Source organism: Emydura macquarii, unplaced genomic scaffold, assembly GCF_026122565.2.
Source record: "Emydura macquarii macquarii isolate MOO-44397 ecotype Brisbane River unplaced genomic scaffold, CSIRO-AGI_Emac_v2 contig_2768, whole genome shotgun sequence".
Lineage (NCBI taxonomy): Eukaryota > Metazoa > Chordata > Testudines > Chelidae > Emydura > Emydura macquarii.
Genome location: NW_027132905.1, coordinates 7,645,857 through 7,672,220, shown reverse-complemented (window position 1 = coordinate 7,672,220; position 26,364 = coordinate 7,645,857). Strand labels below are relative to the sequence as shown.

The 26,364-nt window shown below is 38.4% G+C and overlaps 1 protein-coding gene across 1 annotated transcript in view; it reads right to left on the bottom strand.

Annotated features, from left to right (window-relative positions):
• The window catches only part of TRPC7 (transient receptor potential cation channel subfamily C member 7), a 304,845-nt gene that overhangs the window by 20,047 nt on the left and 258,434 nt on the right, over nt 1-26,364 (bottom strand). The window contains exons 5-7 of the mRNA XM_067567550.1: nt 19,545-19,761; nt 9,331-9,564; nt 4,079-4,343 (exon numbers count right to left, since the gene is read on the bottom strand). Of these exons, the coding sequence (XP_067423651.1) occupies nt 4,079-4,343; nt 9,331-9,564; nt 19,545-19,761 (716 nt within the window). The remainder of the gene's footprint in view (nt 1-4,078; nt 4,344-9,330; nt 9,565-19,544; nt 19,762-26,364) is intronic.

The following is a 26,364-nucleotide window of genomic DNA, read 5'->3' as shown; positions in this document are numbered from 1 at the left end:
GTATTCATCATTCACTGTATAGTTTTTGATCTGTTAAGCAATTAATTGTGGGTATCCAATATTCAGTCTATGTAGGGAACCCATTGAAGGAGGATATTAATTATTATTAGTTTCACAATAGTGCCTAGGAACCCTAGTCATGGACTAGGGATCCCATTGTGCCAGGCCCCACGCAAACAGAGAACACAAAGACAGAGCACTAGGTCAGTTTTGATTGAATCTGCAGACCATGTGATCTTTCTCTATTTCATGATCTAACATATCCTTTAGAATCAATTTCCAGTGCAAACGATTGCATCTTCAAGTTCAAAATGTGCTTTCTGTAAATGTCCTATTATATTCACTCCAAATCCTCTATTTTCACAAACATTCCTACCAGTAAATGCATTTGAAGAAATATTTGCACAGCAACCACACAAGCATCATGAACGCAACAAAACAAAATTCTTTTTTTTTTTAACCGGAGTGAATTTTCATAGCAATTGTTTAAAGCAGTTGCCCAGCTCCAATAACTAGTTCCTCCTTCTCTTCATGAGTCAGTGTCATTTGTGAATACGCACCATATTCAGCAGCAGAACTCACTGACAGCTCAGTAAAATATTGAAGGAAATGTCTATGTGATACATAGTTGCCCGTATGCTACTGTGTTCTTGATAAATGTAAATTAACAACATTGTTTATGACTAAACACCATAAGATTTCCAGCTTTCTGAAAGTGTCTGAGAATGGTCTAAGATGAATGTTAATCGTTGAGCTGTACTGTATATCCATTATGTAAAAAAGACTGCACATCTCCCTTACTAATCACATATTTGACACCCCAGGGTATTAAAATAATCTGAAACAGCAATACTGGAGCCTGGAAATCTGCTTACTAACTAAGCAGTATTAGGGACAAAGTTGCAGGAATGTTTGCTGGTGTGAATATTCCTAACAGTGCCAATTGAAATGTGCTTGGCAAGATAACAGAATCCCTGATCTTGCAATCTGACCTGTAGAAGGTCAGGACCCAATTTTTTCAGATCCAGTACAAACTTGTAACACAGGTCCCCACACACACCCACACCACAATCCCTCATCCCATATATACAATCCCATGAGCCATGAACATTTTTTTCCTCATGGTAAAATTCATTAGCCAACTATTCTGGAAACATGCACCAATGGAGAACTATAACTGATGGTTGTTATTCTACCAGGCAGTCAGGGGAGGTATTGACTCAGCTGCCAATTAACTTCTGTGCTTCAAGGACATAGTCTTCTATTCATATGATTAATATGTCTCCGCCTACATACTCAGTTTTCTTTTACCTTGTTGTTAGAAACAGATAAATGTACTTGCATCCAGTCTGGTAAATCCCTCCATTAAAATGTATCCTGAGACAACAGAGGAACCCTAGGAGGCACATTTTCTTTGATTAGAAAGTTTAAACTCTTAATAAAGCATATGGGGATAGGTGAGTAACACAGCTGGATGTTGGGAAAAATTGTAGTTCATACGAGACAGAAACTAAGCTGGGAATGTCATTTCCTCACGGTAGGGCTAATAGCAGCATCTCCCCATCCACTGTGTAATGGAGTATATGAATAACACATCAAAATGACAGCTCCTGTTTACTTTGACTTAAGTTAGTGGTTTAGTATCAACTTACTTAAACATTTACTTAACTACATGTCACTACAGGGGTTGTCTGAAAGTGGCTTCAGTAGGTTAAACCTACAAGGGGAAAACACACTCTCCTCTGTCTTGTGTCAAAGATGGGAGCATAAGCCGGGGTGGAATGGCCCCAGAACTTTTCTGAGGGAAGCAGTGAGACTTCTGTGACAAGCTGCCTTTCCTTTTTGGGAGCCTGTTTAATCCCATCTGTGCCTATGTTCACAGTTCACACTCCATGTGTGAAACCCTGGCCTCACCGAGGAGAATGGCAAAACACCCGCTGATGTCCGCATTTCATCCCATGGCTTTGGGGACCTGCCAGGGCAGAATAACGTGGCTAACTCCTGTGCAATTGAGTTTCTTAGTGTAACTGGGAATTAATCCTAGATGAAACATGAATTCCCACTCTGTACTTTCTACCCCGGGGGCACATGGCACGGGTGCAGCCAGGGAAGCTAACGGCAGCACAGCTTCTGAGGGATCCATGCTGAGGATGTGTGTATCCAGAGGGACGTGTGGAGAGGCCAGCTCTCCTTGTGCCCCAGGATGCAAAGGGTTGGGCATGGAGTTGTGTGTGGATCCATAAGATTTCTAGTTTGTACTTCCTACTGCCTCCAAGAGGCTCCAAACTGTTCATTAGAAACTCAGTGAGACCACTCCTATGGGGTCTGCCAAACACTGCTTCCCTTCCCTGCTATTTTTGTTGATGAGGGGAATATGTACCCCACTGTTATTAGATTCAGGCATAGAGGAGTACTAGTTGCTTATTCCATATCTAGACTCCGAATGATGGCCATGATATCAAAAATATTAGCTTAGCCTGAGTAAGCTCAGACACATTTTGAGAGGTCACTTCTCTCTTATAGTCCTATTATTTAGCCATTGTACATACTGTCGAGCCAATCAAGTGCATTATTTGAGGAATGATTTGTTGCAGTATTCAAGCTACTGTCATACACTATATACCGCAAACTACTACAAGGTGCAGACAACTAGAGCCCTGTGGGGATACAAATTTGGATGTGCATGCGCGAGTCACGATCTGCAAAAATGATCTGCGGATATAAAGTAGATATCTTCAGATTTGCAGGGCTTAAAATATAAAATTTGGATCTGCATCCATCTGTGATCCGCAAAATGCGTCTGCGAATATGTTGTTGATTATTGGATGGTCACTAGTGGGAGATGGAGAGCAATTTAGTCTGCATCTTCCCTTGTATTTTGCCCATATGCTGGTAGGGTATTATTATGCATGTCTTCACAGTGTTCTGTATTGAGAAATGCCCATACTTGATTTAGGGATTGTACAGCTCCCTGTTTTCTATTCCCCACTTTTATTTATTTATTGTTTTTTTGAAATGCATCAACAGCACTTTTTAAACACTTCGTTCTTTGCATACATGTTGCTTTGCCTAGCAGCTACATGCAGGTGTAAAATCACAGATGCAAACCATGTGTAATTTTACTGCTTCATCATTATACATATGCTACGGTAGAAGTCGCTTTTGGATGATAATTAGATGTTTAATCCCTTCTGTGCTGATCACAAATGCAACACGGCCTACTGTATCGACTGCTCTTCTAAAAGGTAAATTACAAAGGGATATTTTTCCACTGCTGTCAAGATCACTTTATGAAAATTTCCCCTGCTCTTTCCACTCACCTCAGAAAACCATTTCCTGCTCGTGTTTTACCCTAGAAATAACAGATTCTGAGTTACTGGGTTTTCTTTTTTGCAGACTGCACACTCTTTGAAAGAGACCTGGGATATGACATCAAAACTGGAGGTTGTACTACAGGTCTCCCAGTCAAAGTCTGAACCTCCCCATTCAATTGAAGCAGTAGCCTAAGGTGTAGCTCTCCCAGGCAATCTGCAACAGAGGCAAGACTGTCAGAAATCTGCAAAGTATTCTGGGGCACCTCAGACCCAGGGAAAGTTTAATGTCTGCAAACTTAGAAGTAACTGACTTAGCAGAAACTGTTAGACTCAGTGGGAGCCACCATGAATAGTAGGTGAAGTTAAGGGGACTTTGGCAGCCAAAACAGTCCACATAGTGCACTGAGGGAGGTAAAAAATAAGCATCCTGTGGAAGAGGGGTGGAACTGAGTGACATGGTGGGTCAGAGAGGATTGGATTTAGGGGGACAGAAAAAAGGAGGGAAGCCTCGTGAGGGATCGGATGCAGGGTCCTCTTTGCTTATTAAACATTGCACAAGTTTTTAGCCACGCACCTTTCATTGGCTTTAATGGACTCATACAGTTAGTCCCCTTCACCACTTTGAATAATTAGACATTACAGCGATATAGTGCAAACGACATGAGTCACAGAAGGCCTGCAGGTTACATACAAGGCAGCCCAGAAAGGGACCCTACTAGGCCTAGAACTATAATCCAGATAGCCTCCTTTCCCTAGGTACTCACGTTGTAAATGCTGGGTTATATTTTGCACCAAGGTAGTAAGAGTAAAGGTTGAACATTCCAATCATGAAGGCAACAAACACCATAATGAAGATGACCATGAATTTGAAGATATCCTTCACAGTCCTTCCCAAAGAGATCTGAAGAGGGCCAAAGCTTTCATTGGCTGGAAGAATGTAAGCAATGCGGGAGAAGCTGAGTACCACAGCTATTGCATATAGTCCTTCTGATATGATCTGAGGGTCCGAGGGAAGCCACTTGTTCCTGGCTGAAACAATACACATGTATAAGGTATTAATAACAGAAAATGTTAGAAAGAGATCAATATAAATGACCCATAAAATAGGTTCTGGGTGTCAGTTCTGGCCAGGACTGGAAGGAAAAGTGTAGGAATCTACTAGTAATCTGCAGGTCTCGCAGTACTTTACAAAGATGGATAGGAATTATTAGCCACATTTTTCAGATAGAGAAACCGAGGCACAGGAAGTTTACTGTGATTTACCCCAGGCACACAGGCAATCACAGGGGCAGAACTGGGAACAATACCTAGATTCCCTGACTCCCGGTCCAATCCATCATCATCTCCTGCTCCAGTTGATGTCAATGGGCATTTTGTCACTGTGGATCAGAATCCCAGTGTCGGGGAAATTTCCAGCTTTTGATCACTGAATTAACAGCACCATATAACTACACAAAACGTAATGTAACCTGGAAGAACCAGATATCTCATGGCCAAACCCGTCCTCATGACATTAGACCAAAGAGGTTTGGATTTGTTCAGATAAAGCCAATTGAACCACCAAGCCTTTTAATACGTCTAAGTTGTGTTAAATTTTTTAATTTAAAAAATCTGACAATTTAGCCATTTGTTTTTAACAAGTTCCTTGCTGATACTATATGCACCCAAATCAGTTGCCTAATCTACCCGTTTTTGAAAAGGCTTCGAATATGAATATATAAGTGTTCTTGCATGAACTGAGTCTCATAATTGAATATAAGGCTTTTGACTCAAAACTAAAACATGTGCCATATTTAAAGACACAGGAATAAAGTAGAGTATTATTTCCATGAACCCAGATGGTATGAAAAGAAGCAGAGTATTCCCTGAAGCATATCTGTAAAGTTCGGTCCTGAACTTAAAGGAGAAGGCTGGCTACATTTCCCTTTTAACAACCTGTTTATGTTTAGCCAATACTAGAGGGAAAAATGTTTTCAGATTAGTTTATAGCATGTTCTATATCAATTTACAACCAATTGTTACCTTATTAACCAAAGTTCAGAACTAAAAGTAACCAACTTTTAATATAAATATATTACTCTGGAACCAACAATTAGTAGGGCAAAATACTAGCCTCACTGAAGTCAATGAGAATTTTTCAGTGGCCCAGGATTTCACCTCTAGTTTTTAAAAAGAAATCGAAAGGAAAAAAAATATATATCATCTAATCACACTGCAGCAAGCAGCTTTTATGCTGTAGAAAAAAATCAATGTGATTTTTTTTCCTCTAGTGTTTACTTGGGATAATAGATTTAGAAAATCATTTAACACCTTTAGTTTCCATTGAAAGCACAAGCCAATGGTTTTCTGAGGTTTTGTTCTTTTTTTATATCATCATATAATTAACAACAACCAAGTTAGAAGCAAATCAATCAAGTGTGTTCATAAATAAATGTACAAATTAGATTTTTTTTTCAAAAATGTCAGGTGATAATAGATGGTTCTGTATCAAACTTCTTAAATAAAGCATATGGCATGAACTCCCAAGGATCAAAACAGTAGCTGAACATAAAAAGATGCACTTTAAATTTAATTTTACATATATAGTAATTGAATTGTTTATGCACAGGTTATTGAACAACATATAGAAGTTGCACTGCAATTTACCATGAAGCAACTAACACCCATTTTGCATGCAATCTCTATCATCAAACACTACAGCTCGATATGTTATGATGAATCACTTGGTTCTTGTAATTACTTAAAAAGACTTACAATAATTGTATCTGTATTATAAAAATATAAGACATGAAAATTTTTGTCATAAACAAATTAAAATATAACTTCATGTATTTTCATGTATTTTCAAATTTTATTATTTATCTTTTTTTTTTTTTTTTTTTTTTCAGTTTAGGGTCATTTTACATGGTGCAAATTGAAAACACATAGCCTGAGGGAATCACAGTTTTCCAAAAAGCTCTTCCTAAGAGCACTGGGTAAATAATATAATCTGTGGATGGACAACCTACATAGAAATCTCCTTCATATGTATGTGTATATGTATAAAATTCTTCAAGCACAGTGAGAAAATACATTTGGATTAAAATCAGACAAAGGTTATGAACTGGGAAATTTTCCCTCTCCCCCACCCCTGACTTTTTTTTCTACAGATTCGTCCCAAGGGTAAAAACGACAAAAGGTTTGTAAATGACAAAATGTTTCCACAAGATGGAGCTCCTTACCATCTAACAAAAGGCTTATTTACAATATTCCAGCAGCAAACCAGAAAGAAGAAAACCAGAATGTAACAATTTCAGGCACGTCATCAAATTTTGTCCGGTGAGCGAGAGAGAAGCTTATCTCCACATACCGTGTTTGAAAATGCAATTATTTGTAAATATTATGACTGTGCACATAGGGCTAGAACTTAGGCTGTTGTAAATTAGCATTGCTCCACTGATTTCAATGGAGAAAGCTGTCCTGATTTACACCAGCTGAGGCTCTGATCCATTTTTCCATTAGTGATGTGGGTTATTTTGGCAGGTAATTCTAAATTTGGTAGACATTTGTTCTTTATAGTCCATGTTGTTAGAATAAACAAATTATGGCCATTGCGAACAAGGTGAAACTTTCTCTGTCTATGTATCTACATCCTGAATTATCTTTGTGAGCAAACTCCCATTGATTTAGATGAGAGTCACAACTAAAGTATGGAAGGTAGGGGCTTGCGCTCATGCAGTGTGTCCAACCCCTAATCTAAGTGAAAAGCTTTTGTTCATTTTTCAAATCTAAGGAAAGGTTATTTCAACGCTAGGAAATATTTTGTCAAGTGCATATTACAGCTGTTCCCATCCTCACTGTCATTTATAGAAAAGATTCTAACATAAAGATTTTCCAAAGTACTAAAGGTGGAATCCTGGCCCATTGAAATCAATGGTTAAAATGTGCACTGACTTCAGTGGGGCTAGAATTTCACCCAAAGCGCAATTAGGTCATTAGAAACATCAATAAGAGTTGGGCTTCTAACCCCTTTGTGCCTCTGATGATCGCCCCTCAAATATTTATAACCTAAGTATGAAAAGTTAAAGAATAGTTTTATTATTGCATGCAAGGTTTTCTATTACAGCTGGTCGAACATTGTTATTTGCTAGGGATTTAGCCCCCCTTCTGGGCAGCAAACCATTCCCAAGGTTTTACTGGGTACGAGTCTGAGCAAAATTTGCTTTCAGACTTGTTTTTGTTTTTCATATGTGCAGAAATGCAATGTGCAACTGAGGGACTCAGAGATTCCCCTTCATATGTGATATGACAAGAGACTGTGTCTCAGATGTGGAAATATTGGCCTAAGGAATGAGAGCAAAGTATTGTCACTAAGGAACGAGAGCAAAGGAATCTCTTGCACAGTATTTTGTTTGTTTTATCCACTTCTGAATGCACTTTATTGGTTCCCCATCTGATATTTTTTTCTTAGAAGGGGAATATGTAACCAAAAGTCATTAGAAGGAGACATTCAAGTCTACTGGTACGATGTTCCATGTCTAATCACCCATTGATGGGAGTGATATAAAATATATTAGCTTAAACAGCAGAAGATCAAAGACATATGTGGGCATGTCAACAGCAACTCAGGTGCAGACAATTTAGACATGAAACGTACTAAAAATAAAACAGGCAGCTATTTTGATACAAACTGTTACAAATAGCTGGTTCCTTTTCTTATAGTAAGAGCCCAGTCCTTCCATCATTCTATGTATAGAATTTCCATAACTTCAATAACAGTTCTGTTTGCCAAATGATAAGACATTAAAGCTGCCAGCTCACATGTTTGTTAGCACAGCATGCCTCTTATATGGGGAAAATAGAGCAGATTCCTTTATCTGTAATTTAAATTATATTCTATTCCCTTCTGGTTTCATGATTATTAGTTGCTCGGGGTTATTTTGTCAACCTATAATAGGACTGGGTACAAGTCAGTACAAGTTCAGAGACTGAGAGGAACTTAGGTCTCTGTTCCTCATAGATTCATAGAGTATAAAGTCAGAAGGGACCATTATGATCATCTCGTCTGACCTCCTGCATGACGCAGGCCACAGAATTTCACCCACCCACTCCTGTAATAGACCCCTAACCTAAGACTGAGTTATTAAAGTTCTCAAATAATGATTTAAAGACTTCAAGGTACAGAGAATCCACCACCCAAGTGACCCGTGCTCCATGCTACAGGGGAAGGCGAAAAAACACCAGGGCCCATGCCAATCTGCCCTGAGGGAAAATTCCTTCCTGACCTCAAATATGGTGATCAGTTAAACCCTGAATATGTGGGCAAGACTCACCAGCCAGACACCCAGAAAGAATTCTCTGTAGTAACTCAGAACCCACCCCATCTAACATCCCTTCACAGGTCATTGGGCATATTTACCGCTAGTTATCTAAGATCAGTCAATTGCCAAATTAGGCTGTCCCATCATACCATCCCTTCCATAAACTTATCAAGGACAGTCTTGAAGCCAGCAGGTTTCTTGCCCCCACTGCTCCCCTTGGAAGGCTGTTCACTTCCCTCATGGTTAGAAACCTGTGTCTAATTTCAAGTCTAAACTTTCTGATGGCCAGAAAGTTCTTGTGTCCACATTGGTGCTGAACTTAAATAACTCTTTTCCCTCCCTGGTATTTATCCCTCTGATGTATTTAGAGAGCAATCATATCTCCCCTCAACCTTCTTTTGGTTAGGCTAAACAAACCAAGCTCTTTGAGTCTCCTCTCATAAGGCGGTTTTTCCAGTCCTCGGATCACCCTGGTAGCCCTTCTCTGCACCTGTTCCAGTTTGAATTTATCTTTCTTAAACATGCTTATGTTAGCGGTTTACCAAAATGGCTGGAATTGATAGATCTGAGAAGAACAATCTGCTTTAATTTGGAAAAACTTCATGAATGTTTAAAAAAAAAAAAAAAAGCAGCAGCAGCAGCTAACTGCTTCTTTCTGCACTGCCACACTTTAGCATGAAGGACGAGGAAGCATTAAATTCTCAAAATCATCTTACCATAAGTAAAGTAAGCAACTTCAGGGGGAAGGGTGACATTACTGAGGTCATCATCCTGAATGTACTGGTCTACATACTGTTGTGCTTCAGTTGCTTTGAGAAAAGCCATGAACCTTGCAGTAAAGGATGCCACAAAGATAGATAGCATCCCAAAATCCAACAGGTTCCAGAGATGCATGACATATTCACGTGGACCTTCTTCCCAGATTTCTTTGCATTCTGACCATATCATACCTGAGGGAAAAACATATTTACATAGGATATTTAGACATCAAATGCACAAGATGCATTCTTTACTCCATTGGCTTTCGAACTGGTGTAAATTGGAAATGAAATGAGATCTTGGGCTAATGAGGATTTGCAGGATTAAAACAAATAATTTCAAATAGTAATGTTCTCCAACAACCAAATGAAATTAATTTTCTGAGTAACTTGTTTAGGTCATATTTTCTTAAGCCTATTCTTTTTTTAAAAAAAATACAATCTGATATCTAAAAGGCTTCCATGATCTTCCATCCAATCTTGATTTAAAAATTGTCAGTGATAGAGAATCCACCACAGCCATTGGTAAATTGTTCCAATGGTTAATTAGCCTCACTTTATTTCCAGTCTGAATTTATCTAGCTTCAACTTCAAGCCACTGGATTGTGTACTCGATTGAAGAGCTCATTAGTAAATATTTGTTCCCCATATAGATACCTATAGACTGTAACCTTCTCTTTATTTTGCTAAATAGATTGAGCTCTTTGAGTCTATCACTATAAGGCATATTTTCTCATTCTTTAATCATTCTTGTGGCTCTTCTTTGAACCCTCCCCAATTTATCAACGTCTTTCTGGAACTGGAGGCACCAGAACTGGACACAGTATTTTAGTAGCGGTCACACCAGTGCAAAAAAACAGAGATAAAATAACCTCTCTACTACTACTTGAGATTCCTCTGTTTATGCATCCCAGAATAGCATTAATTCTTTTGACTACAGCATCACATGGGGAGCTCATGTTTAGCTCATTATCCACCACGATCCCCATATCCTTTTCACAGTCACTACTTCCCAAGATAGAGTCCCCCATCCTATAAGTATGGCCCACATTCTTTGTTCCTAGATGTATACATTGGCATTGAATCATATTAAAACGCATATTATTTGCTTGCACCCACTTTACCAAGCAATCCTGATCACTCTGAATCAGTGGCCTATCTTCTTCATTATTTACCTCATTAATTTGTATGTCATCTGCCAACCTTATCAGTGATGATTTTATATTTTCTTCCAGGTAATTGATAAAAATGTTAAAAAGTGTAGAGCCAAGAACCAGTCACTGTGGGACCCCAATGGAAACACATCCACTTGATATCAATTCTCTGTTTACAATTACATTTTGAGACCTATCAGTTAGCCAGTTTTCCATCCATTTAATGTGTGCCAAGTTAAATTTATATTGTTCTAATTTTTAATCAAGCTGTCATGTGGTACCATGTCAAATAGCTTACAAAAGTCTAAGTATATTACATCAACAATATTACTTTTATCAATCATACTTGTGATCTCATAAACTAAAAAGATATCAATTTAGTTTGACAGGATCTATTTTTCATAAACCCATTTTGATTTGCATTACATTACCATCCTTTAATTCTTCATTAACTGAGTCCTGTATCAGCCACTCCATTATCTTGCCTGGGACCAATTTCAGGCTGACAAGCTTATAATTACCCAATTTATCCCATTTGCTCTTTTTAAAAACTGGTACAATGTTAGCTTTCTTCAAGTCCTTTAGAACTTCCCCAGTGCTCCAAGACTCATTGGAAATCATGTTAACAGTCCAGCAAGCTTCTCAGCCAACTCTTTTAAAATTCTGGTTATCTTGACCTGCTGATTTAAAAATATCTAACTTCAGTAGCTTGGGTTTAACATCCTCTAGGCAGTCTAGTGGAATGGAAAGAGTGTTATCATCACCATATGATGAGACTATATCATCCATTGTTTCCCCAAATACAGAACAGTAATATTTCTTGAACATGTCTGCCTTTTTCTGCATTATTTCTGATAATTCTACCACTGCCATCTAGTAATGGACCAATACCATTGTCAGGATCCTTTTTGTTTCTAATATGTTTTAAAACTACTTCTTATTGTCCATAACTCTGCTGGCCATAGATTTCTCCTTGTTCCCTTTGCTTCCCTTATCAATTTTTTATAATTCCTAACTGTGGATTTATATTCATTACTATCAACTTCCCCTTTTTCCTGTTTGTTATTTATCTATTATTTTTATTTATTATTGATCCATTTATTTATTATTTTATAGCTGCCTTCACTTCACCTCTAAAGCAGGTGTTTTTTTAACCAGCATGGCTTTCCTCAGTTGTGGGATTGTGGCTTTTTGCACACCTAGTAAAGGGCTTTTCAATGATTCCCAATTATCATTCACATTTTTCTGGTTAAATTACTCCGCCCAGCTGATTTGGCTCATAATTGTTTTCAAGTTTGTGAAATTGGCCCCATTAAAGTATTCAGTGTATACATTACAGGTCTGGACTTTACTCTGCTTATACATTATAAATGTGATCAAATCACTAAGGCACCATTAATTTTTTAGTTCAGTGATCAGTTTCTTTTTATCTGTTAGGACAAGGTCTAATAAAGCGTTTCCCCAACAACACAATTCAGATCCTCTGCCAATCCCTGCACTAAATTCAGGCCTGGGGAAGCTTAGAATCCAGAATCTTGGTTCTGGCCCCTTTATTCAATATTTACAAAGTATATTTAACATACTAGGAAAAAATTTAATTTTTTTCTGCACTGCCTGATGTGAAATGCCTCCATTGGTTCATTCTGTGAGTGTAAGTCATCTACACAACTTGATATGATAGGTGAAAGTTCACCAGCCATCCAGCACAGCTGGCCATTACTCAGCTATAACACTACAGCTGTTTGAGGAAGTTTAGAACTATACCCAGCTTCAGCCAAGGCAATCAGTCATCCTCTTTCAGGAATATAAACCACCAGCTTCATCTCAATAAAACAAAAGACAATAATTAATATTGCTGGTGTGAGTCACACACTGGCAGTGTACCCAAGAGTCTGCTGGCATGTGTTATCAGCAGACTGGTTACTCAGTAGTGGGTGCTCTTTTTCCACAATGGTTTTTCCTTTTATTTGTCAAATCCTTAGGGCCTGAGATTCAGCTTGTACTCTATAGGGTTCATAGCCATGCAGGGGGAAGGAAATATGTTGGGTTCCCCTCTGGAGGAATTTTCCCCCACATTCTTGTATCAGGGGACAGGCTTTGTTCCAGAAGAAAGAGATGGCACAGCCCATCCACCTTACAACTACCTGAAGATCTCAGGGATCCATGGTGGGCTGCAAGTTCCTCAACACTGAACTATGTCTCTGCAGTTGCTCTGACCACAATGGTCACTGGTTCTGACTCTGATCCCTGCAGGAGCTGACTTGCACTGGAAGGGACACCCCTGGATATGACCACTACTGAGGAGGAGGTGCCAACTGCATTATAGCTTCTGGCTTTATCAAAGGTCTGTGAGAAACCTCTTCAGGTGACAGGAGAGGAGAATATGCATTCCCTTAATACTCATCCCTGGGCCCTCCCATTGCAGGCTATCTCCTTCCTGCATCGATGCTCAGACCCATGCAGTGCCCCCTGCAGAGTCCACTTACGTAGGGAAGCCTCCTCATACAGATTCAAAAGGCATGACGTAGCCTTTTCACTCAGGCAGGTCTCCAAATGAAGTCAATGACTTCAGTACCTGAGTAAACTGATGACTGAGTAAAATCAAAGATCCTTTTTCTGCAGCCCTTCCTCATGTGAAACAGCCTCATGGTAAGGTAGAAGAATGGGGCTCTGAATAAGATTTTCAAGATCTGGTCCACAGTAAGGATGAAATATTAAAGAAGTGCATTTATAGCTGAAAATGGTTAGTGGACACTAACCCTTAGGTTAGTCCATTTTGTGGATTTATATTTGTCTACAAAAGCATGTAAGGAAATATTTGCGGTGTATCTTTTCAGCTAGATCACCTTCTTCACTGACAAACAACCATGTAAATTACTCCCAGTTTAAATATTAACTAACCCATCAAAATCTGTTTCTAGTCTAGATTGGTTAAATTATGATGAGCGACAGGGATTTTGCAGTAGGAATACTTAATGAAGAAAGAAAGCTTCAAAATTAAGTAGAATGAGTATGATTAGAATCATGATATATCACGATTATTGACCCATGTTTTACATCAACCATTGCTGGTCAAAGAGTTGATCATCATTTTTTATAACTACACTGCAGAAAATCTACCTCAGAGAGTAGACGAGTGTAATGATAAATTCTGGTAGGTTCACCAAACCCTTTGTTTTAGATAAAAGTACTGTAGATGAATAAAAGCAGATTCATGGTATGGAAAATGGTAGAATGCAATTAAAAACAAGATGACCCACATGAGAACGGGAAGGAACAGATCATTAGAAGCTATCAGAAATTGATTGCATTTTATTCCCTTTGCCATAATTTTGCTGGCTTTGGATTCATCTGAAGTTTGTGTAAATTAAAGGCACAGGGAAAATGTCTGCCCCAAATTACACCCATGCAACCTCACTGAAACTAACGGGGTTGCATGGGTATAAGTGAGGACAGAATCTGATGCATAACGTCCACTTTTATTTTATGAATGTTCTCCCAGGGGGAAAAAACATCAGAAGTACTACTTTTCACACATACATTCATTCCAGGTTCAGTAAAGAAAGGTGAGCCAGACTATAGGCACAGAAATAAGACAGTAAATGTAGAGGAAGCACACAAGGGGAAGTGTGTTCCACCTGTACTCTATAGGGAACAGTGAGTGACTGTTGTGCTAATTATTAAATCTACTGTCCTGGTACTGTACATCGCTAATGAACTGCTGAAGTTAATGGAGCGATTTGGAGCCCTCCCAGAGAAAAAGTGAGTGTGTGGTTAAGGAAAGCAGTTGTGTTCAGAATGCATCTGTTCTCAGCTTCACTTGTGCAATTGCCTTTGCTTTAGGGTTTTTCTTTTTCTGAACAAAACTGTTTGCATTTCAGTGGGAATTCAGTATCTAACTCCTCCAGCCTTCTTTGAAAATCTCAGCTTTAGAGACTTTCTTTCTCACCTAAAGACAATCAAAGGGGAGATCTTAGCTAAAACAAACAGCAGAACAAGAGCAATGAAGGACACATCCAAAAGCAAACTTGTGAGTATTGTTGGAGGCATGTACAGAAAGGGCAAAATTCTCCTCATCACAGGGAAGTCTGCTTACCCTACATATCTGGGTCTCCCACTGATGTCAAAGGGAGGCCTGCACTGATAGTACAAGCACAGCTGAGATGCACTGGGCCAGATTCACCATTACACTGTAGTTTACACCAGGGCAATGTGGGTGGCAAACAGTATGATTCTGATCTGATAAGGTTTTACACTCTTAATGTTTTGCACTGGGGCAAATGACTATACAAGCTGCAGTGCTATGGAGAATCAAACTCTGTGTGTGCATTTGAGAGCAAAATTTTGCTCATTTGAAGTACTAACCTGCCTAAAACACTATTTTCTCTCTATCTTTTTAAATTGTCATGTTTAGACAGTAACTATGGGATGGATCTATTGTAAATTATCACCCTCACTGTGTAAAGTTGGGAACAAAAGGCAGAATTCTCATCTTAGCCCAACTCTAACCTGAATTTGATTATGGATTATTTTGCTCTCAGCACATGTACACTTCAGTCAAAATCTTCTGAGGATTTTGTATCACCAGCAAGATTTCTTTGCAGGCCATGATATTACAGTGTTTTGGCCACTGTTCACTATATTAACAGTATCACGCTATCATGGGACAATGCCACTTTTAACACTTCTGATTATTATACTGGATGGAAGCCAGATAACTCAACCAGCCAATTTTCCCAAAAAGAATTAAGGCCAAGGGACCAGGAACTAATTACCTGAAAATGACTGGCTGAAGTAGGAACAAGCTATGTGTCATCAGCATTCATCATCACTGCCATAGGATGAAGGAGGAAGGAAAACAAAAACAGAAACATGGAGGATAGGAGTTAAAAGCAGAGCAGTGAGAAAGAAAATTATGCCTCGTACTTGAATTGTGCACTTTATTCCTGGTGCATAGCTCACCATAGCTCACTAGAAGTTCAGTACCTGCAGAATAATGACTCTGTAATGCTCTACATTTCCAGATGTGTGTGTCTGGCACACAAGTGTTGGAGTTAATACACCTCAGCAGCTATATGCTGCTATATCTCTCTTTTGGCAGGTGTTTCTGTGTATGTTTATGTGTGGCATCTTTATCCTTAATAGTTTCACATAAAGAGACAGGTGATTATTTTGCAATATTATTTACAATAGATCACCAGCTCTTCATGTACTCAGTCCTTCAGGTATTGCTCTAATTATTCTCAGATTTCCATCTAACAGCGGGCTGGATGATTATTTTTTATTTTTTTTTACTATAATCAAATGGACACAAGTTCCACAATGCTCCCTTCCTCTCGATATATGAAATACTTGCAGATCTTGAACTTAGATCAAGTTAAAATAAGGCTGGCATTTATAACAGCAATTTCTCCCATGGACTTAAGATTCTGTGACAAGTAATTGAGACAGACAGATCATTCTGTTCACATCAAGGACAGTCCTTCCTTTCCTGAGCCCTAGAGGCACAAATATCAGTGGAACTTTGCATGGAAGAGGTGAAAGTCTGATGAGGTTACTTTGAACATGTATTGAGCCAGATTTTCATCTGGTGTAAATCTGTTTAGTTCCATTGATGAAGCTATGCCAATTTACACCATCTGAAAATCTAACTCAGTTTAAAATGAATTAACAACTAAACTAGACCCTACTGGTGGGAGGCTGGTATTCTGATGGGTAGTGAGCCAGTGACACTGGATATAACTAAAACAATGGAAGTTGTAGGAACACGTCCCTCTAATTGAGTATTGGTTAATAGTATTAGAGCTAGTCATGTTTTTCCCCCATGGAAAATTTAAAAAAAATTTAAAAAAATTTTGACTTCTCATTGAAAAAACAATTCTTAAATATATTCTAGTTTTTCCCAACCAATCACCAGAATATTTTCAGTCAAAAAACCCATAAGATTTCAGGAAACATTGAAAATAATTCAGTTGAAAGCTGCTGCACACTGAAAAATTCTTGGTTTTGGCCATGAACTTTTAGGATTTGAGCTTTTGCTTTTCTGATGAAAAATTTGTAGGAAATCAAACACCGTGCCAACATTTTCATTTAGTTGAAAATCCAATTTTGTAGAAACTAAAGTTTTGACAGAAAATGTGCAACCAGCCCTAATTATACTATGATAGTCCTCCTGGAGTATGAGTGAATCACTTCAGAAAATGCCTTCACTGGCTAAATAATTCCACCTCAGCATTTATAGTTTCCAAGTTGTCCCCTGTGGTAATTTTAGCTGCAGCTATTGAGATAACCAAAACAAACAAGTTTTTAAAGGTAACTGCTGTAAATGTAAAATTAGTGGGCATGAAGCCATGTTAATGCATCAGAACTATTATTTTAACTCTTGTGATTTGGGTATTTTTAAAGAAAAAATGACTAGTTGCCATGAAAAAAGGCTGGGGACAATGAGTGCAGTGCAATGTAGGAGAGAAGAAAATATTTAGCGTAGCAAATGACATTGGTAAAGTTGTGTGGGTACTTTGCGACATAATGCTGACTCCTAAATCCACTGAAGACAAAACCTACTGGGTGTTTTTATATTTACTTCAGTGGGCTTTGGACCAAGTCTGCAGTGAAGTGTTGGGATGACACCTTTCAGTGTAGTGAAATATATCCCTTTACTCACCGTGCTCTGCTTTGCTACTTGCTGTCATTTTGTGGTAAGTGGCTTGTGGGATCTATAGAGAGGAGCTGCTAGAGAAGACGGCCACCATCCCAGGTTCTTGAGACACAAGTTTCCCCAAATTTCCAAAAACCAAGCCCAACAACAAATGGATACGTTAATGGGAGCGTGATGTATGGGAATGGCATGTTACAGAATCTGATGATATGGTTAAATTAAAGGCCAGAGCAGTCAGAAAGTGCATGGTGCTAAAGGCAGGTAACCTAGTAAAGCTCTATAAGTGCCATCACCAAAAAAGCTTTTCGTAACAATTCGAGTCCCGCATCTGTTTCTGAACCGACCTAGTTTCCCACTAACTGCACTCTTTTAAAGACAATCGTGTTATGAGGTGCAGGATAAGGGTAATTTCGTTACATCATCTTGCTTTCACTGAAACATAATATGAACGGAAGATGAGTGAAATGGTAGGTTCCCTGAATACAGAGCACGCTGGTGCAGGGATGTGGGCAGTTATTCTGAGAGAACAGAGATGTAATCAGAAAATCGCATTATACTCAGAAGTCTGTACCAAGAACCATCTTTCTTTCCCCAGAAAACTGAAATAATTTGCTTTCAGTTAATGTTTTCTTCTTCCTACTGCAAGAAATCAGATAACTGCAGCCTGTAAAAAAGAATGCCCTGGCAAAAACCTAATAATCTCCTCCAAACTGTTTTAATATCACTTTACAAAATAAATCGTTCCTAAATGATTCTGTCCAGTATAGCAGCTATTCTTTTTGTCTATCCAATATCCTGTAGTGAATTCTGCTCACTGTAAAACCAGAGAACAATAAAATTGTGATCAGGCCAGTAGGTCAACAGATAGAAAAGGCCTGACTCTGCTCTTACACTGGTGTAAATCCATCCACTTGCATGGCACTAGGGGATTATTTAGCTTTGATTCTACTCTTGCCTCAGACCAATCTGTTGAGAAAAATAGCTACTCTAAAGCCAGAGTCAATAAGGCAAGTCTTTTGAGATTGGTAGTCCAGGGTAAAGGGGCTTGCGAGTGGTAAGTAAGCAGTAAGAGAACAGATCAATATCTTCTCTCTGCAGGGCCAGAAGGGACCATCAGTTCATTCAGTCATTATATCAGAGGCCATCAACACCACCCAGCAGCTGCACAGTAAACCTAATATCCAAAATTAAACCGAAGTATTAGAGCATGTCTACACTGCCATAAAACATCCATGGCTGGCCTGTGTCAACTGACTCGAACTCTTGGGGCTTGGGCTGTAAAATTGTGGTGTAGATGCTTAGGCTGGTGCCTGGGCTCTGGAACCCCACAAGTAGGGAGGGTCCCAGAGCCCAGGCTCCAGTCTAAGCTGAAATGTCCACACCGCAATTGTATAGCCCTGCAGCCCAAGCCCCACAGTTTGGAGTCAGCTAACAAAGGCCAGCCATGGGGTTTTATTGCAATGTAGACACAGTGTTACAGCCCACAGGAGACTAGACCGAAAGCAGAGAATAGGAGGGACCAAGGTGCACCAGTGCCTGAGGTCTCTGCAATGGCAGAGAATTGATGAAGTGAAATATACCCAGATAATCCCAGCAAGTGACATGAATCCAATGCTACAGAGTAAGACCACCCCACCTCCACCCCTCAAAAAAGCAGATCATTGCCAATCTGACTTGGGGAAAATTCCTTCCCAACCCCACATATGGTGATCAGTTAGATCCTGAGCCTATGAGCAAGAACCAGCCAGCTAAGCACATAAAAGAGAGGAAACACTCAGTGACACCTCAGAGCACTGGCTCATCCTGTCCGGTGTCCCATCTTCAGCCATGGCCATCTCTGATGCTTCAGAGGAAGGAGACCAAAAGAAAAAACAAAACAAAACAAACACTCCCCCCACCAACAACACATACTTGTCTTAATGCTTGGTAACAATTCATCAGCATCTCTCTCTAATCATTTCAGATATAACCTATTTCAATGCTTCACCCATCATTTGTTTTTCTTTTAAACCATTTGATTGCCAGGCTCATTCATTGGCTACATCGCCATTCCTCTCTTGAAACAATTCTGTGTAACTTAGCAGAATTTGAATTAATAGGGTTCTATAGAAATAACTCTAAAACCCATAGAATTTAATAGAACAATGCTAACTTTTCTATATATATTTTTATATCCTATGAAATTTTATAGAAGGGACATAATTTTTTATTACATTCTAAAGAATGGCTCAGAAAAACCTGTGGAGAATTAGCATTTTCTATAAAAATGGCAGATCACCACCTACAACGCTTCAGTTATTTCCTGTCATGAGATGCTGGACTTCACTGGAGGATTAAAAGATGATGCAATTTTTACTTACCTAAAACCCACTTCATAATTAGCAATTCTGTCCATGAGAACTGAGTAGTTTTTACTCTAAATATTTGTTTGGGATGATCCGTGATGGTCTCATTGGGAAGATGTTTTACTCCTTCAAACCGGTCTGAGGCATTCACAACTAACAGTCCAAGGAAGATTGTAAAAGAAACTGCATGTGCCACAAACTTCATGAAAGGGCTTCGGAGGATCCGTCCCAGCTGAAAACAAAATGTGCACAAGACATAAAGGTTTTTTATTGTTATTTTCCTGGTCTAGTTCTCATGGTTTCTAGAGCTTTTCTCTATAACAGATGAGATTATTTATTCTTTGGAAGTTTGCTGAAAACTCCAGAACTGAGCTACTATTCATGTATTAAAATATATAGAAAGTTTGTTCTTTGTTGCTTCCAGGACATATGCAAGCCATTGTGAATTAGGCTAACTTTTCATTTTCTGTAGGTATCAGAATGTTACGCTACTCTCTTACTACACACAGATATTTGCATGATATCTAAATTGTCCTCTTCACGCTAAGACGGAAAGGAACTGCAATATCTATTATTTATATATTTGTGTGTATTTTTAAATAGGTATAAAAATACAGGGCATCTTAGAACATTATGGACCTAATTCTCCTCTCCCTCACCACAGTTTAAATTAGTATGATCAGACCCTGTGTTAGCATAATAAATCTCTGTGATAGCTGGGTTATCTAGTAAATCTCTCATTAACTTTTCTAACACAATATTTTCTATAAAAAGTTCTTTGATAACACTCTTTTAATATGCATCAGTATGATTATTGTCTACTGTAATTATTACAGCAGTTACAGAGTTTCTCAGTGTATCACAATGACTTACTTTAATACAACAAAAGCAGAAGTGAATACTGATCTGAGCCAAGTTCTTTCCAGAGCAACTAAAATTTCTTTCATCTTTATTGAAAAGTGCTGTTTCCTAGTTGTCTAAGTAGCTAACCTCTTTATGAATTTCCCCTGATTTAAGAATATATTACCTCTGAAAGAATATGTCAGCGCTAGCAATGTGCTAATTTCCTCTAGCACCAATGCCATCAAGAAGAGACACCCATTACTCAAATGCTTTCTCCCCATGTATTGGGGACGAATTATTCTCAGAACCTTCCTTTGTGTCTAATGTTTTGATCCTTAAACACAGAAGAGATGGAGGAAGGGTTCAGACACTAAATTCACCTCTCCTCCCTGCCCCCACAATTAATTATTCAAGAAAGAGCACCTCTCTAGTACTTGAAATGGGGTTTCAGTGATTAAATCTACATATGCTTTACTCTAATTCGTTGCCTGGTTCTCTAGAGTATGACTATCCAGTCAAATATGAAGCAGTAAATATTTTAAAACTCAGAAAACACCTATGCCAATATTCTTTAGCTTTAACAAAAATGTGCACGATTCAGTTACTTATCTCTTTCTCTTTTCTGCATTTCTAAAATTGCAAATAAATCTTTTAAAAGATTGTCAAAGCTAGTAAAACTGTTGAAAAACTTAGGTCAGATCAAATTCCTGGTAGAGTTTTCCAAATGTTTGAGTAGAAAAATGTGATCCTTATTTCAACCCTAATGCAGCAGAGAACTGAAGTAACTGCTTAAATCCCACTGAGGTAAATTAGAAATGCTTAAAGTTAAACACTGGTTTAGTGCTTTGTCAAATTGAGTTTTGAGTTGCCACAGCAAATGATAGCTTTATCTAAGCTGGGGATTTTGCAAAAATGTCCCACCATTGCTGCTACTGATTCAGCTCCTCCATCTATGCCAAGATTCTTTAGCGTTAACATCCTTGTGAAGGGATGTGAAAGCTTGTGATGGGATGTTAGATGGGCTGGGTTCTGAATTACTACAGAGAATTCTTTCTGGGTCTCTGGTCAGTGAGTCTTGCCCACATGCTCAGGGTTTAACTAATTGCCATATTTGGAGTTGGGAAGGAATTTCCTGCCAGAGCAGATTGGCATAGGCCCCGGGGGATTTTCGCCTTCCTCTGTAGCATTGGGCATGGGTCATTTGCTGATGCATTCTCTGTACCTTGAAGTCTTTAAATCATTATTTGAGGACTTCAATAACTCAGTCTTAGGTTAGGGGTCTATTACAGGGGTGGGTGGGTGAAGTTCTGTGGCCTGCGTCGTGCAGGAGGTCAGACTAGATGATCAAAATGGTCCCTTCTGACCTTATAGTCTATGAGGTGATGGTAGATTTTGGCAAAAATATCCTAGGGAACTGATTGTGCAGATGTTTACTCATGTGACCAGCCCTAATTCACACATAAAGTCCCATTGACATTAATGGTTCTCAGTCATGTGACTAAGAGTGACTAAGGATGTGTTGATGCCTCCTCTGAAGAAATCCCCATGGCCTCTGATCCATTGCTGAAGACGTACAGTTAAAATTATCTGAACTGGCTTCCATCTGTATTTCCGGATTCGTTTCTGTTCAGAGAGCTGTCACTGAAGCGGATCAGTATCATAAATCTATCTACCAGTTTGCAGAATTTGGGGCTAGTATCTGTAGCTCTCCCCGTCTTGATCTTTCTTGTCTGAGCTCAGATCTGAAGAAATGAATTCTATGGTTCAGTGTTAAACTCAGTCAAGTTTAAGACTAGGTGAGGAAGAATGATATAGAACCGACAGAAACCTTGCTCCAAACCTCAAAACAGAAAAGATTTGTTTTGAGGTTTAAAAAAAGTAAGTATCATTGTCCACCCTGTTAATTCATTTTTCATGTACCCCTTCACTTCACAGCAATGAACGCTGGAGGGAACCTGATTCTGTTTGCAATAGCTTGGAGAAGGGAAGCATATATGGAATAGACTTTCAGAGGATTTATGTGTTTCATCCTCAGTCTTTCTTGCTGTTTTGCTACTTCTCTTCTATCTGAAGAAAAAATGGGGTAGAGAGTAAGATAAATAGAGAGATGGTGAGTTACCATAAGGGGAGCATAGAAGTGTGGCTTTCTAGAAACGTTGGGGATGCCTCCTTATGGGCCAACATGCTGCATCACTACAAAGAAAATTTTGAGGAATATCTCTGCAAAAATAGGAGTCTGGCGAATGAAATAATGTGGGAATGAATCACCTAACTATGAACCCAATCCAGAAAAGACTTAAGCACACACTTATGTGCTTTCTCTTTTTCAGGACAGTCTGTAAACACATACTAAAAGTTAAGCTTGTGCTCAGCTACTGTGCTAAATAGGGATGCTTCCTGGAATCTGGGCTTATGGGAGTAGATGGATAGGCAAGTATGCAGGTGAATAAGTGGCTAAAAGAGAGAGGGAAGAGAGAGAGCTGCAACGGACCATTAATTATTTCTGAATTATTACGTGCTCCCTTCTGCTAACTGACACTTAAAATATGCATCCTGCGCATTACTGAAGGAAGCGTGGTGTTTTTCCTTGAAGCGATATTTTTTATATCTTCATAGAAATCTCATTTTTAACTGAGTGTTGCAACTGTTGGGTGGAATCTCTTGTAGAAAACTGATGAAACATTAATTCTTTCAAATAACTCAGTGCCTTATGACAATTATATATATATTAAAAGGCACGATCTAATTACATTCTGGATGCATAACCTACTTGTATGTACTATAGTCCCCATTACCTTATTAATTCAAAATATTGCTTTTCATCAAACAGGAATACAATGAAGCGTTTCATTGTCACTGGCAAAGATGACAGCAACAATTACAGAATACAAATAGCAAAGGATCATTTCAGAAGTATGGTTTGTTTCAGGATTGAGCATCCCTTATATATTATTGAAAGGGAACAAAGCTAAGAGACCAAGCAAAGAGAGAAAATAAATACCAAAAAAGACAATATCAAGTACATAGAAGTGAAATGAAAGGTTCAAAAATAGAAAATAACTGAATTAAAGAGGAGGGATATAATGCAATAATATAAAGAAACACACAGCTGAAGGAAAATCAGACTTTTCTAATATTGAGTATATATTTTTAAAAGATTAGGTTTGGATAGATGGTGAAAAAGGGTAACTGGAATAAAAAGTGAGGGATTGACACTCAGCTGGTAAAAATTAAAATAATACCATTGCTGGAGCAATAGCAGAGATAGACCATTAAAGGATCTGGGCTTTAATTTGCAATGCACAAATGGGTGAAAGCCATATGACAATTTGTACACTGAACTTTATAAGTGTTTGAATTATATACCAGTTTTGGTCAGCCTGGAAAATGTAGCAGTGGTATTCCTGAAAGATCCACACACAACCCCAACTTTTCCTGCTCAAAGCACCAAAATTATGTACCACTACCAGTGGATTGGGCAGATCTTCAGAACTCCATCCTCCCTCTTATCTATTCCTTCCTTTAATTAGCAGTGAAATAATTAATAATGTTAACATAGGAATTTTCTTTAGGTTTAAGAATCAAGACCTCATCTAGATGAATGGGTCAGTTCACAACTCTCACGGTAGATATTCCAGCATTGGTTTACACTCCTTCATAACCATAAGGTCTAGAGATTTACATTGTTTTTTAAAGCTTAGATTCCACAGCACACAATGGCTGCCTCCAAACCATTAGCAGTTTACAAAACCATGTCAAAGCAAACTAGTTTGACTCCTGTATTTGGCCTGTTCATGTATCATACTGGAGTGGGATATTGTCTGTAAAGTTTGGGATAAAGTCAATAATCTGCTCCTATTTCAGATCTAAATGATTAAAAAAACAGGTGCCATATTGCTTGTAGTGCCAACTGATCTGTATAGCTGAGTGCAAGAGAAGTTTTCAGAGTGAAATTGAAAATTTTTGCTTCTGCTATACGGCATGTATCTTCCATTGTGAATTCTCAACATGACAAAGAAGTAGATAGGCAAAACTCCTAAAACTGATGAGTAAGGGATGTAAGGCAAGAGGCAAGTTCTATTCTTAGATACACTAGTAGCAGGGTTACTCAGATTTATCCTGGAGAGTGGAATTTGGCTTCAACTAAAGACTGCAAGATTTGATGGACACATTTTAAGAACTGTGGTGTATTAGAAGCTACCCTTGGTGCTGGTCAGGAAATGAAACATTCATTTATTTATATCATGATAGCACCCAGAGGCCCAATCAGAAATTAGGGTCACATTTGTGCTAGTCGCTGCACAAAAACACAATAAAAGACGACCTCTGTCCGACAGAATTTATAGTTTAAATTGAAAATCAGACACAACAAGTGAATTTAACCAACTACAGAAGGGAGGAGGAGACAATGATAAGAAAATGAGATTACATGGAGCAGCTAGTGGACAATATAATGATTTCAGATTCGATTAGAAGTTAACTTTGTTGGTTTACACCTCTTTTTCCATTAAAAATACCTGCCTATACAAATTGTTATTTAAAAAAAACTGTAAGTTATAGATTATAAAACATTGCTGACGTCTACTTTCATTTTTAAATTATCATTTGATTTTTAAGTCTCTGCCTCAGCATAATTCCATTTATTAGAAGTTTTATTTAAAATCTGTGCATATTTTCTAGTTTGTTTGCTTTTTTAAATGGTGACCTATGTTTAATTTTAAGTCACAACTTGCTGCTTATTGTTATAATCAACAAATACAAAGTCAGGCACCAATCCCATGAAGAATTATGCACATGCTTAACTGTATGCATAGGAGTAGTCCCACTGAATTCAGTTGGACTACACACTCGTGTAAAGTTAGGCAGAGGCTGAAGTCTTTGTAGGATCGGGGTTTAATATAATACAGACAAAATGATAATTCCCCAATATCCATTTGCTCTTAAAATGTTTTATTAATTTGTTCAATATTCAGAAGAGCTGGTGTATAAATTAATGTTCTCATGGAAGGTTGATTTAATGGGTACCAACCAGTCAATAAGAGTTGAACACCTTGATGAAAAAGTGTTCACATTCTCTATTAGCTTGAGAAATAAAAAGTCATCAGTAGTTATTTTGAAGGATGTTGAATATTAAACATCACTTATAGTTTTATCTGGTCTAGAAGTCCTACATTTTCCAGAATACTGGTCTTTTGAAAATTATTATCTTTTCTTAATACCCATCAATGGATCTGTAATCTTTTGGACTTGGCAAACATAGAAAGAATTCCTAACAGGCATTTAAAGTAAATGGGACCAAATGTTTTGAAGACTAAATCAGCTAGCTATCACTTCTATTACCTTTAAGTAGGTTTGACAAGCCCTTTCCTGGAGATATAGTGGATGATGTGGCCAACTATCGCTCAATAGAAAATTTTCTTCTCCTCCCACCTAAAGTAGTGAAAAGGCTATTTATTGATCATCCATATGCCCATTTATTTCCCATTGTCTGAGCATTTTCTCTCAGGATGGAAACTCCACCACAGAACTGGTACTGCAGGCAATTGTTCAAAATTAATGGCCAACTAATGGCTAACTCAGGTACCCTTCCCCTCTAGGCCTTCTCAATAGAACTTTCAACAGCATTTTATACTGTCAATCCCTGGATGTCTATAATAGATACAGACAACTCTCAATGTTTCCTAATCTTTCTCCCTTCCGCCCCCCAAGTTTTGTAGACTGGGCCATATTGTGCTATTAGGTATAGTGACTTAATCTACTCTTCTACTTGACATTCAACAATCCACCTCAGGTTTTCATCGACTGCTAATTCATTTTTACTGTGTCCCATGATACTCCTAAATAAAAAGAAAAGCAGGAGAAATAAATGCAGGGGAGGAGGTGGGAGCATGAAAGGGCCCTGGCAGAGAGGAGGAGGGACAGAAAAAAAGGTTAAAAAAAACGAAAGAGAGAGGAAAATATGTTAGGATGAGCAAAGGGACAAGAAACAAGA